Source organism: Phalacrocorax carbo, chromosome 15, assembly GCF_963921805.1.
Source record: "Phalacrocorax carbo chromosome 15, bPhaCar2.1, whole genome shotgun sequence".
NCBI classification, from domain to species: domain Eukaryota; kingdom Metazoa; phylum Chordata; class Aves; order Suliformes; family Phalacrocoracidae; genus Phalacrocorax; species Phalacrocorax carbo.
The window spans coordinates 12,168,006-12,181,707 of NC_087527.1; the positions used below are offsets into that span (position 1 = coordinate 12,168,006).

Genomic DNA, 13,702 nt, shown 5'->3' on the forward strand with positions numbered 1-13,702 from the left:
TTTCTCTTGTTTGACACTGTGATAATTGTACAATGAGTATTTCTGGTTTTACAGTCAGTGCATCTCAAGACTTCCAAATTCATCAATAGCAATTACAGTTTCAGATCAGGATATGCACGGATAACAGTCGAGCGGCCGGGGTTTGCACACTAGTTACTTCAAAGTCTAAGCTGTATTTTTAAAAGTTGCCAGGCGTTAGGTGTCTTGGAAAGGATTTACTAGCTTTGAATGGGTGCTGTGCTGCGTCTCCGCTCCTGATTCTGCAGGCAACCTGAAATGTCACGATGCTGAGACCCCACACTTCCTTTCCTTTTTTTATGTATAAACATACATATACATACAAATAAATTAATAAATACATCAAGCAACCAGCCCATAATTTATGTGGAATCAAATCATACTTTTTTCAGATGTATTCCTTGCCCTCTGAGGAGTCCCGTACCAATAGCTTTGTAGAGAATACATTTTGAAAGCATAATGTGTTCTGAAAGCATAACCTTTTCTCTCCCCTCCTTGGTATAATTCATCATTGCATAGTTCCCTGCATCCTCCGAACGCTCAAAGTGCAAGACAGGCGATAGTAACAGATGCTGTCAAAAGGAGAACTTCCAAAGTCCTGTATGACCAGCAGGAATCAGAACTGAGGAGAAGGAGCCAAGTGATTTCCACGGTCACCTTCACTGTCATTAAACTGCCCACATCTCTCCAGTTCTGCACATTGTAGAAAATCTTTGAAAAATGTGTTTTACTGGAGCAAGAGAACAGCTGCTTTTTTTGGGGGAGAAATGGCTTTTTGTGCTGTGAACTGATCTTCTTATCTATGCACAATAACGGTGGGAGTTACAGAGACAACCTTTGATCTGAACCTTAATTTTGTCCTCTTCAAGCCTGCCATATGTCAGGGGCTTCCAATGGGAAACAAGCTGCGCGCTTTGAGGTGGAAAAGAATAAAGGATGAAACATCTATCCGCTGACTTTCTGAATTGATTGCTTCTGATAATGGATTCAAAGCTGCAGGACTAACAAAAATATAAACAACACATTTTAGGGAAGTTCCACAGAGGAGATCACCTTAGACATGGTGTTTTTCAATTAAAAAGTTGGAGAGATGGGAAAAAATTTTGGTTTGTTGTGTCTGCTTTTCAGTTTAAAACTGTTGTCATCGACATCTCAAAATCCCTGAATCTAATAAACTGTTCTTTCCTTTTGCTATATTCCTCTAGGCAATGGATTTAGATATTCCAGTGCTGGCAAGGAACATTCCCGGGAACGCAGCAATAATAAAACATAAGGAAACAGGGCTGCTGTTTTCAGATCCCCAGGTAAGAAAACAACCCATCCTTAGACCTTTCCCTTCCAAAAGGTGGGTTCATTTTCCGTTACATGCTTACGTCTGTTTGGAAACATGGCATTTACTCTCAGCAGTTTTTCTCAGATTCTCCTAAACCTCTAGGCGTGAGACTGCCTTTCTTGAAGCTCTGCTGTCGTCTCACACTCGCTTTGCAGTTCACTAAACTTTTACTAGGTGTCAGCCTTGCTGAATGTTTGTCTGGCCTGTGCTGCTTCAGAGCCTGCCGTCAGAGCGGGGCTCTCTGCTCATCGACTTGTTGCACTTTAGTTTTGAAGGTTCCATAAGCAAACCCTGGAAGGGACGCTAGGCATATGTTGTATTTTCCTTCAAGTACTAACTGAAATATGAACTCGTATCAGACAAGCAATAGCTAACCAGAAGAGAACCATGAGCCTTAAGTTTTACATAATACATTATCTATAATTTCTAGCAGTAAGTGTTAATATAAAGCATTATTAGGTCCGAGGTATTGCTCAGTCAGAAAAGAATGACTAAAATTAAGCAAAGTGTTAGAATGGAGTTTCTGTGAAGCTAAGCAAGGGTGGGGAGAGCGGGAACACTACCTATATTTAAATGATGAAAATTTTCATTTCGGTTTATTTTCCTGCGTTACGGCTTTGCTGTTACATATTCGCATATGTTGTGGAAGATGACTCACACACAGATTCCCTCAGTGTTTTTATCCAACTCAGGATTAAAAAAACCTTAGGAGAAAACCATTTGATGATTTTGCAAAGTTAGAAAATTTATCATATTTATTTACTTTGTGGAGTGTGTGATTAATGCATCCTATCAAGTTGTGTTTCAGAAAAATGAGTTCGTCCTGTTAGTTTTGGAGGCTTTTTAATTAAAAAAAAATCTTGCAGCTCACGGTTTGGGGTTTGCGTTGGGTTTTTTTCTTTTTTTTTTTTCTTCTGGAATATTCAATGTTTCCAGTGGTTTCTACAATGAAATATCTTTTTTGACCTCTGGAATTTATTTTGTTGCAGAAGTAGTCCCTCTTCTTGCCATGTTCCTTGGAAATGGGGTACTTCCAAGCTAGTGGAGGCTGAGATGAAAAGCAATTTGTAAAATTATTTGTGCATGTATTCCCTGCAAAAAGCCCATTGAATTCCATATGCTTCTTCAAAACTTGAAGGATATATGATTATGTTGAATGCTCAGACTGATGGCTCTCCCAGTATTAATTCTGAGATATTCTGTTGTTTCCCTCAACATGCTGGTTATATTTGTCTTGGATTTCAAATGGATTATTCGTTCCAGACCCAATTAGCTTCATCATGCATCCTTGTAAGAAGCCTCTTTTGTGATCTCCAAGCATCCCACATTCCAAGTGTTTATTTGGAATTCAATTCAAAATATGCTATATACTTCCTTACTTAAAGGAAAGCACAATTTTAAGCACAGAAGTAGTTCCAGTAACATCAGTGACTCTGTACAAATGGCTAAGGACTTTCTTTTATATTAGAAGTAGAGTCACAGGCTGCAAATATGTCTGGACCGCTATAACCTTAGTTTATATAAACCCCATCTGTCTGCGCTCCCTCCTCTGAACGTGCTGCGCCGAAGATCAGAATCCCCCCTATTCGGCTGCTGCTTGTTGGCTCCCTTTTTGCTGCTGTTCTCTCTCTGTGGTACGCAGAATCTCTTACATGAAGATGGTAACTTGCATTACCTTCCTCAGCTATCATTAGCTATTATATTAGCTATCATACTCGAGGTGATACTTCTACTGGAATCACTAAGGTATGTGCACTTACCCTGTCTTAGAAAGGAAGGTAATATCCCTGCTTTCTCTGTAGAACAGCAATTGTATCTCATTTAATAAAAGCCCTTTTATACTTTCATTGGTGTCAAATAATGTATATTTATGTATATATTAAAAGTTTGAAAATGGGTCAGGAAAATACTTGTTTGCAGGCTAATACTGCAGAGCTGTTGAAAAACTTTGTTCTTGCAGAGATGAGCTCAGAATGCCGATCATCATCACTCATGGTTTCAAAGATAAAGTAACCATTTACTCTTGTTCCTTATCTCCCCAAACCATATCAAATACAGTTTTTAAACCACTTACACAGTCTATCAGAGGTTGAGAGTTATATTAGATCAAAGAAATGCTGTTAAGTTAGAACACGTATTCCTCATATTTTTATTATTGGAAGAAGGAATGGTCTGCCCGTGGCACTTTGAATACTGCCTTAGAAGAGTCAGTCTGACAAGAGGGATGGGAAAATATATATTCTAAGAAGAGGTTTTCTGTTTTTTTTTTACTCTGATTATTTGACATCTTAATTATCTGGTAAACTACTTTCTGCTGTAACCTCGGTTGCAGCAGGTTAGTTAGGGAAAATGCTTTAAGCGTACAGAGAGATCCGTACTGTATTGGGGTGCTTGGGAAAGTCTGTCTCTGTCTTGAAGAGTCTGGGCCACCAAAGACTTTAAAGAAAATGTGAAAGAAATTTTCATTGCGAAGTTTAGTGGATCCTGTCTGGTTGTGATGGTACAGACTGTATCCTAGGTCAAGAGTAGAAAGCATTGCTTATTTTCAAGTTGTTACTGATCTGGGGAGGGAAGGCTTTACAATACGGTTGGTTAGCTTAGAGATGAGCGCTTGTGTCCGGTTTGTGGGCCGTCTTATCTTTTGAAAGCTAAATTAGAGGGATATAAATTGACCGTTACACAATGGGAATCGTTTTAAATTGTGAATGCCGTTGGTTTTCTTTTATTCTTGCTGAAAGTGAGCTTTTGTGGCTTACAGAAAAGTAGGAAATTATGTGCGTAATTGTAGTCATCGTTAACCATTTGCATGTAGGCTGGGGCTTCGTGACTGGAAATAGCGAAAGCCTTGCCAGTCACTGCAGACAGTGCTCAGATGGAAACAGTTAATGTAAAAGTGAAAGCTATGAAAGGTTTTGTCCTTGATACTACATCATCTGTGCACGTTACTTTTAAGTCATGGTTTGATCCTGCCACTGCTTGAATTTACAGGTTTATGGAATATTTGACACTGGGTTAATGGGACCTGAAATAAAAAAATAAGTGAGAGACAAGAATAGCCGGTGGCTTTGGGGCAATAAATAACGCAAAACCATATTAAAAGGGAAGGCACAAAGAGTTTATTAAGCGTCCTAAATTTCAAAATTATATGTTCAGCATCTGTGAAAGCTCACAGAAGGAGCTAAATAAACAGGAGGATGTAAATAACCTTCAGCGCCAATAAGAGAGGGGCCAAGCATAGACAGAGCTATGTTTGAGAGAGCAGAACCTGGAACGGCTACTGTTAGCAGAGACAACTTTTGAAGTGGTAAGAGGGAAACTCGGCTCAGCTGAGTAGAGGCAGCAATATATTGAAGGTACATTGGTCTCCTCTGCCAAACACGGGTCAATGCCATCTCTACTGGGGCATCCAGCCAGAATATAGCCGAAGTTTTTAGACCGTTGAACCTTCACGCTGAATAGACTAATTTGCAATTGTTGGCAGTGCCAGCAATCACTGTTTATACTCCCCTAGAAATACTGGCCCGTTGCCCTGTGAAGTACACAGATGTGCCAGCTAACTTCTGAGCTTTGCCTGCCACTAGGTAGGTCTGTCGCTATTCTGAATTTACATCTGGCGTTTGCCTTCCCTGGGGTGATTCGCTGTTTTTTAAGGATCATGTTCTTTTATCTGCTGAGGCTGATATGAAATGGTTTAATTGCAGACTTACTTTCATTATATAAATAATATATTAACCATGCATCTTATTTTCATTATGCAGGAGCTGCAGCACCGGTGTAGTTCTTGTGGTAATTGAAGGAATAGTCATTCTTTGTACTCAGTGCACTCATTTTCTAGCTTTATCTCCCAGATACCTGTATTTCTGGGTCTCTGCAAAATATTATACAGAATTTCTTTTAGATACTATATAAAGAAGCTTGACATTTTCTTTAAAGATGATTGGTCAATTTACCAGGAGAAAAATGTATTATGGATGTTGCTGTTGAAAAATGCCTGTGTTTGAAGTGAAATACTACCCATAAAAAGGGCATGTGTAAAATCAGTTCTGAATGTACATAAGATGATCTTCTCCCCCGTTTTTTCTGGGTTGCGGCTAACTACTGAGGTTCAGCTTTTACACTGTGTTTTTCTGTCGCATCTATAGTAATTATACCCATTTCTGTATGTGAACAAAAGGCTTATTAGAAACATTGATGTCCCCCAAGGAGTAAGTTAGCATGCATATCACCACCTTCATTTTGGCTGCTGAAGGGCATACCCTTATGTTTGATACTTGAAAAGTGACTTGTGAATTTTGCCCTGTTCACCAAAAGCGAAGCTTACTTCACATCTACGACAAAATACGAGGCTGCACAAATATTTGAGCAAATACCACTTGCACAAATACTTGCGGCATAACAGCTGATAGAGAGACGTGTTATCACACCTGAAGTAATTTGTATATCATGGGCTCCTAGAAAAGAAGTAGTAAGTGCTGGATTTTCTGAAAGAGCTCCGAGTTCTGAATGTCTGCATTTTGCAAGTGGGAGCCCAATGCTTCAGACTTTCCACAGAACTACAACTGAAATGCAAGTCAGTTGGAGTTAAGGGAAGAACCTGAAAAATGAAGTTATTGCTACCTAAAGGCGAGCATCCAAAACCGAAAACAAGCGAAGCCAGCTGCTCGAAGAGTATGAGGCAAAACCCAGATAAGTCATAGCGAATCTTCCCATTGGCTTCCAGTGAGATTGCAGCTGACTTGTAGGTGGTCACATTTGATTAGTAGAAGAAATGGGGATAAAGCTGAGAAGTCCTTATTCTCCATCTCCTGGTATTTTTCCATTTGCTCTTTCTCCCTCCTGCAGTTTCTCAAAACTTTTATGCTTTGGACTCCATTTGGCATTTTCCTGAAATTATCCTGAAATTATCCCCAGCACTAAGTATTGTAACTGTGAATAAGGATCTAATTTCTTCTATCATTTACATGTTTCCAAGTTTTTGTCCTCTATATCCACATTTTAAAAGAATGCTAATAGGACTACCTGTCAAGAAATGTTACATTGCCGCTTCTGTTCTTAGGTAATTTACATAAATTATTTTTAAACATTACTTTAAATAAAATCCTCCACAGGAGCATAAAATTAAAGTTGGAATGTAGTTCAGTGTGAACAGTATTTATTACTGTGATTATACAGGCAATTGGATGAAGCCAGCATAAGTCATGTAAGACTTTCCCACCTTCCCCGTTCTGAATTCTTGGCAGATATGGAGGAAGGAGAAGAACATGTCTCTAAACTTGGAGTCGTCGGCTGTATCTGCAGCCTCTGATAAGCGCAGCCTCAGGGTACGCTCTAGACCAGACTCGCTCGTCTTCTTTAGGGACAGTCTCACAAGCAGTGAGAAAAGACCCTCTTCAGACCGCATGGGTCCCAAGTAAGGAGCTGAATGTGCCAGATAACGTAGCGCATACCTGAACGCAGGGTAGTCGTGGGTGGAAAGCAGGCCGGGTGCGAAGCATGTGGCCCTCGTGGCTGTTCCAGAGGCCTCTCTTTCGGCGCTGTGTGGACAGAGCAAAGATTACAAGAAGTACTGATTTTATGTGAAATAAGAGGTTATCATTAATGTGCGTGTATGAAAATAATCTCCTCCTATTACCTAGTTACAGACGTTTCCGACACAACTGATGTGCCTCTTTGGCTGTTTAACTTTCATGGCAGTGATGCATATATTGATAGTTTGTCTTGTCAGTGAGAGTCAAAGCAGTGATTGTAACACATTCAAAGTGATTTCACGTATCAGTGTTTCCCAAGGGTCACGTTATAGTTATGTATTATGCATAGCCATCACTTGGGTTACAACAGCAACATTGATTCTGTGGTAACCAAAGATTTTATATCTGTGTGTGTATTTATATACACTGTGTACTTCGGTTTTCAAGTATAGTTTGCTAGTTAACCTAGTGTTGATATGAACTCCGGTCTTATTTGTGATATTTGCTTTCAGAGCTGACAGATTGTCTAAATAATATATCTCCTTCTGCCGTCCTAGTTGTCCCCCATGTCCCTATGCACTGATCTTCACTACCAATTGTGTAGTAATGTATTATCTTAATTTTCCATTGACACAACAGCTATCTGCTTCTCTGAGCTGAACCAAGACACTGTTTTGCAAAGATCTAAGTACATTTGTAATCAAGCTGAAGTATTGGAAGTTGTCTCTTGATAGAAAATTAGACCAGCTGCTCAGAATAGATTAGTTTAGACATCAAATCTCCTTTCACATGTTTGAAGTTCACAATTTCTCTTCCCCAGACTAAATTAGAGTGGCAGAGGAGCAGGCAAAGGAACAGTTGTAATCTGCAAAGTCTAGTGTTTTGCCCAGTAAAGTTAAAGGAAATTCATATATGGCTTTTTTTGCAGCGCCTGTTGAGCTAACACTGCGGTATCTGTAACTGCCCAGATGCAACTGCTCCGGGAGAGCTTGGTGCCGCGTGCCTGCTCTTAGCTTTGTACTGTGACTATATTTATGTAGTGAGGTTTTTTTAGTCTTACCATAAAATTAACTAAAGATGTCACAGTAGCAATGAGATACAACTTGAGCTGAGCTGGGATCAAACAATCTGATGCCAGCTGTCCTCCATGCAGGAAGCCAGGTGAATTATTTAACTTATAACCAGCCTGGTTTTCTAACACTTGGGTAAGCAAACAATTTTTGTGTCATTAAATTTGTTGCCCATATTTGCCCTAATGGTCTTGGGATTGTCTTTGATTTTAAATGTCTTGGTGGGCTGCATAAAATAATATATTAAAATTTAGTGATCATTGTTTACAAATGAACTATGGTGCTTGACCTTAAAAAATTATTTTGAACAGCTTCATATATTGGCTCAGAGTTGAAGTGCTTTAACGAAATCAAGATACAGGTACAAGCTGTTTCAGTATCATTAGAGCTTCAAGGAACTTTTAATTTGTTATTTTCTTTATCTTTTCTAGGAGTTTGTTGTGCTGTCCAAGAGTTTGATGAATGACCCCATTATGGAAAGAGAAATTGTAACAAGGGCCAAAGACTATGTGAAGAAACATCATTCTTGGGAAAGTGAAAGAAAAGCCTATCAGAATCTTGTCCTGAGACTCCAGTGAATTGCAAGACTACAGCTGATACCCAGCAGTCTGTGTAGAGCACTTTAATGATGGATATGTAATTAGATTTGGGTTTCTCTTTATTTCTATTTCGAAGAGATAGTAAGACATGCATTATTATTCTATTCAAACATACCAGCATCACAGGAGTTGCCTGCTACTTCAAACTATCAAATTTATCTAATTCAGCACACTGTCTCTGCCGTACCAATTCATCAGACCAGTATCGTTTTGCAGGATCACACAGGAGAAATATACTCCTTGAGTAGACACAAATTTTTGTTGTTATAAGGCCTCAAAGAGAGGGTGATTTCTTGTACACGGTGGGGGCTCCACCACACAGACCTTACATCAAATGTTCTGGTCGTGTTGTACCCTAACCAAGCTGCAGCAGCAGTTTGCTTTCCAGTTAGACCTGTCTGAATGTACTCGGGTACATGTGACATGCACATACATGTCCATAAAGCCAAGGTTAGTTACATATACAGAGTATAAAATTATTACGCTGAAAGCTTTCTTAAGGCTGAAAGATCAGCATGTCTATTGACTGCATAATGATCAGGGGGCCAAAAAGCCAATGGAGCGTTGATGCTTGGGGAAAAAGAGGAGTGTAGGGCATGTTTTGTTCTGCCCTCCAAGTACCCGAATTGCTTTCAGATAAGCTGATATGGCCAAATAGTCCTATGCCTGCATTTTCTCTTGGGTCCTGGGACTAGAGCAGACAGGCTGGCACAGTACCCGACAGATTCCAGAGCGGCACAGCGCTGCCCGCAGCAGCGAGCCGTGCTTGCAGGCAGAGGGGATGTGTTACGTAAACTACCTCTTCGCTTGCCAGTTTCTTTGGTACCTCTGTGGTTTACTTATTTACTATAAGATTTATGAGAGCTGTAAAAAGGCAGGGGGGTAGTATTTTCAATTTACTATGTATTTTGGTACTGTTCATTTTCATTTCAGGCTTTCAGGGTATATTGTAATAGAGCACAGCAGGTTATTTTAAAGTGAGGCTCACCTGTGCTTGAAGTCCGTGCTAATCATTCCTGCCAGCCCAATGATTATGGATACATCTTTGAATCCATAACTGGTCATCCAACGACTTACATTTATAGAAAAAAAAAAAAAGAGGGTCATATTTTTAACTACTTGTTACTGGGAAACTGTTTGCCTTATATACGCTTGATCCTGCCACCGTGAGAACTAGTGAGAAATTTTCTATTGGTTTGAATGGTTGTATCAAACTTTTCTTTGTAATAATGAAATTCACTATGTATTTTAAGCTTTCCTCTTTATTTTTGATGTTTTGCAACTGTTGGGACAGTAAACAGAAAGTAATTTGAATGTCGTATATTGACTTCTTCAAAACTTTCCCTCCCTTTTATTGTAATGGGCTTCTGCTCAGCCTCGCCTTCGATAACGCAATCGCCAAGGGCAAAACCGGCCTGATTTCAAATACGAGAATTGCTACGTTCCCTTTTGAGCATGTTTTTCCCGAAGATTTCTGGTGTGTCCTTTGACATACTGGCATGTAAGTACCTCTGCGCTGGCTCTCAGCTGAAAAGCCACCAGCCAACATCTACCACTGAATAGTTTCTAAATCTGCCAGAGTCAGCCCACTGGGGTTTCCCTGCTCTCTCAGGAGAGGCCGTATTTCTCTGGACATCTCCGTTACCAGTGGGTAGTGAGGCCTCTCCTGGATTGCAGTGTCTCTTTTGGCCACAGCAAACTGTGGAGGAGGGACCCCTAGAACACAGGTTTTCCACATGATGTGCGTGGTGTGGGACCTTTATAGGGAACAGGACAAAACTGACCATTTCTAGCTGACTGCAGGGAGTCCTGTTCTTCTCAAAACATCTTCTCACGGCTCTCCTCTGCCAGGGTATCTCCGATAATCTGCATGTTTGGCTTTGATCCTTAGCCTTCCTCCCGCCACCCTTCCTATAGTATCTGTTATCTTCTGAGAAATACAGATTATTAAAAACAAATAAACAAATACATCATGTGGGGTAGAAGACTAAGCGTTGAGCTAATGGTAAATTATCAGTAATAGTAATGATTAGAAAGCTTTTTCTAAAGTGTGATATATTTATTACCAAGCTTGAAGCAACTAAATACATTAATCTGGAATTTGCGCTATTTCCAGCAAAACAAAACATGTTCAAGTGAGAAATTCTGCTACACCCTCAGAATGTAATTAACATAGGATTTTTCAGGCTGTATTTAATCTATAAATATGAAATCTGCATCTGGGAAACAGCATGCTCATTTGCATGTGATAACCATACCAGAAGCACAAACAACCCTTCTGCAATATATGCAGTAAGGAAAAAAAAGAAAACAACCAAAATAGTGGTGAGATCAGCCCTCAGGACTGCTTTACAGTCATCAAATGAGGCAACGTTCATCAATCAAGGGCGTTCAGCTTTGATACCATTTATCACATGGGCTTGTGTTCTGCAACGCGAAGCTTGTCTATTAAGGCTTAAAGGTTGGGGCACCAACTGCTAGGGAATTTCATCGCAATAAATTGCAATTGAATTTATGTTTTAAATTTCATCCAGTGTTATGTACCAGGTCCATAAATATTCAATGAGTCTTGTAAGTCCTTGTAAAGAAAATATTAGACCCCATGCAAGCAATCTGAGGTATAATTATCTTTCAAGCAACTTCACTCAAATGATTTTGTGTTTAAGAATAAGCCTTTTGTTGTCCTGTAGTCCTAATTATAGTATTTTTCTTCCCCCTTCAAAGCCCCATTTCTTACCCTAGCAGCTTTTTAAGCAAGGCACACCTCGATGAGATACAGATACAGCTCTAAAAATAGCACTTGTTCTGCTCAGAGGAAAAACCTGCATTGTGCATTTACCCCGCGGCTAACGCTGTATCTCAGGAGCTTGAAATGTACTGTTAATTAATCCTATTACATGCATGTTATTTTGCAATTAATTCTGCCATTGCATCCGCAGGAACGGAACGAAAGTGGTGGACCTGCACAATGGGTACCCCTATGCCGGGTCCTTTCTTGGCACGATTACTTCAGAAGTGGAGACAATCTGGTGGTGTGTGGCAAAGCCCAGCGAGAGCCTGCGGTGTGTGGAATGAGTGCTTTCTGAATTCAGATTTCATGTTAATTAGCCCTAAAGCATACATTTTCCAGTTTTTAGAGTTGGTTTCTACATTCCCGTCACAGCCTTCACCAGTGTATGCTCTAAGAACACTGATTCTGAGTTAAGTCTTCCCATTTTTGTCTGCTCGCAGGCAAAAAGCTCCTGTTGGCTCAAAGCAGCGAGGATTTACCAGCGCCCACCCCCGGCCGCGGTCTCGGCTCTGCCACGCTCCCCAGGAGTGGAGCCAGTGCTGCGCGCCCGCCTCGGCTTCTGCCCTGCCGGGGACAGCACTCACAGGCGATGGGTCTTACCCTTTACGGAGGGGCTCGGTACGACGTCAGGGTGACTTCGCTTCCTAGAGAGACCACAAAACCTGTCAGATGCCTGTGCTTTGCCAATAGCTCAGGCACCAGCCGGCTCTGACCACTGGCCTTTGGAAACCAGAGCGTGCTCACCTCTACTGGCTTACCTTAGCCATAGCCAGAGCACCTTAGTGGTGGGCTGTACCACGTGTCTGGAGGGAAACCGTGTCGTCTGGTAGACTTGGGGAAAAGATTTAGATATATCTCTCTCTGAGGATTTAGAGAAAACAAAAGTCAACCTTTCTCTTTGGACTCATTACAGCTCATTTTAGATGTTTTGGAGTATTTCAGACTTCAGAAGGTGTAAGGGAAACAAAGCAGCCGTGGAAGGAACCAGAGTATGACTGCGGCTGTGAGTTAGTAGCACTTTCTTTCAATAGTTTAGAAGCGGCTGTATCTGGGGACACTTATCTCCAAAAATATTTACTGATGTGGCATTTAGAGCATTAACATTTTAAATTCAGCTTTTGCACATGGCAAAAGTTGACTGTTACAGCAGTTATCAGGGATGCCAAGGTTTGCAGGACTTCTGCATGGTCAGCCATGATCGCTTCGGTAGCTTGGCTGGCACAACAGATTAATTCAGAGCCCCTTGGGATGCCGCTTGCACGCTGATGCTGACCATCGTGAGCTCAGGTTCTACCAGAACCTCAGAGCTCCCAACAGGCAAAAGGTAGTTACTTGGTGAGCTCAGGGGAAACAGTTTTGACATTTGCCATTAACCAACTTGAAGACACCTGTCAAACGAAACTGTTAAATTATATATTGGAAGTTTTAAAAGTATTTGTGTTTCTGTATAACTTACCATCAACATAGCCTGAATATTAAGCAATCCAAACATCAGCAAATGCTACCTTTATGTTTACCGAACGCACAAGTACTTACAGTCTTTCAACATACTTTCTCCTGTCTATTGGGCTCATAATCCGTTCTGGTCCTTTCTCCCCTCAGTCTTTTTAATCTTTCGGTCAAGAACCACACCACATGAAAATAAAGAAACCGCTTTGTCACAGGCGTGTCAGAGGAGATGGGTGCCTCCATGTGGAAATCAATCATTTAATGGCTCAGTGGGATCTGAGCGGTTTTTTCATTAAGTTGTCCAAAGTCATTTCATCACTCCTGACTTTGTCTCGCTTCCACCCTTCTCTCTCGCGTTGGGCCAAGCCCAGTTGCTTTAATATTTGAAACGTAAATCCCTTAGAAGAGCGGGTCTCTACAGCCCGAGCTGCGATTGCCTGCTACCGCCGTGCACGTGCCCCCGTGTCCCTGGGGCCGCCGGGACCTTAGTTCTGGCTGATGTAGCCAAAGGAAAGTCTTGATCTTCCAAAGTCTTAATTGCATTTAGAATTTTAGAGTAAAGGATCCACTATGAAAGAAAAGGCTCATGGTCACCGATATAGGAACAAACTGAAAGATAAAACTTATTTTTTTAAAAACAATCTAATTTTTTTCTGAAAGGGGTGGATAATTTTTATGTGCAATTTAGTCATCTTTAAATGAACCATATTTTCATCACTTAACTATTCCATGTCATTCCTGTGACAACTAATTTTACGTATTAAATATTGAGGGCACCTGAACTCTGTCATCCCTTCCAAAAATGTAGGCCAGCATTTGTTTTGTCCAGTGCCTGAAAAATTATTTTAGAAATTCATTTCCCCTCGAGCATTACTATTAAGCTAATTTAAACATTTGTTTAAAATCAAACAATACATTTTAATAAGGACGGCAGAGAACATCTGGTTACTGAGGAGCCACAGCTGTGAACACCT

The 13,702-nt window shown here is 40.6% G+C and overlaps 1 protein-coding gene across 2 annotated transcripts in view; it reads left to right on the top strand.

The window, feature by feature from the left end:
- The window catches only part of GLT1D1 (glycosyltransferase 1 domain containing 1), a 59,536-nt gene extending 49,734 nt beyond the window's left edge, over positions 1 to 9,802 (top strand). For both annotated transcript variants that reach the window (XM_064466400.1, XM_064466401.1), the window contains exons 11-12: positions 1,224 to 1,322; positions 8,321 to 9,802. In XM_064466400.1, the coding sequence (XP_064322470.1) occupies positions 1,224 to 1,322; positions 8,321 to 8,467 (246 nt within the window). In that variant the 3' untranslated portion in view covers positions 8,468 to 9,802. The remainder of the gene's footprint in view (positions 1 to 1,223; positions 1,323 to 8,320) is intronic.
- The last annotated feature ends 3,900 nt before the right edge of the window (positions 9,803 to 13,702 follow it).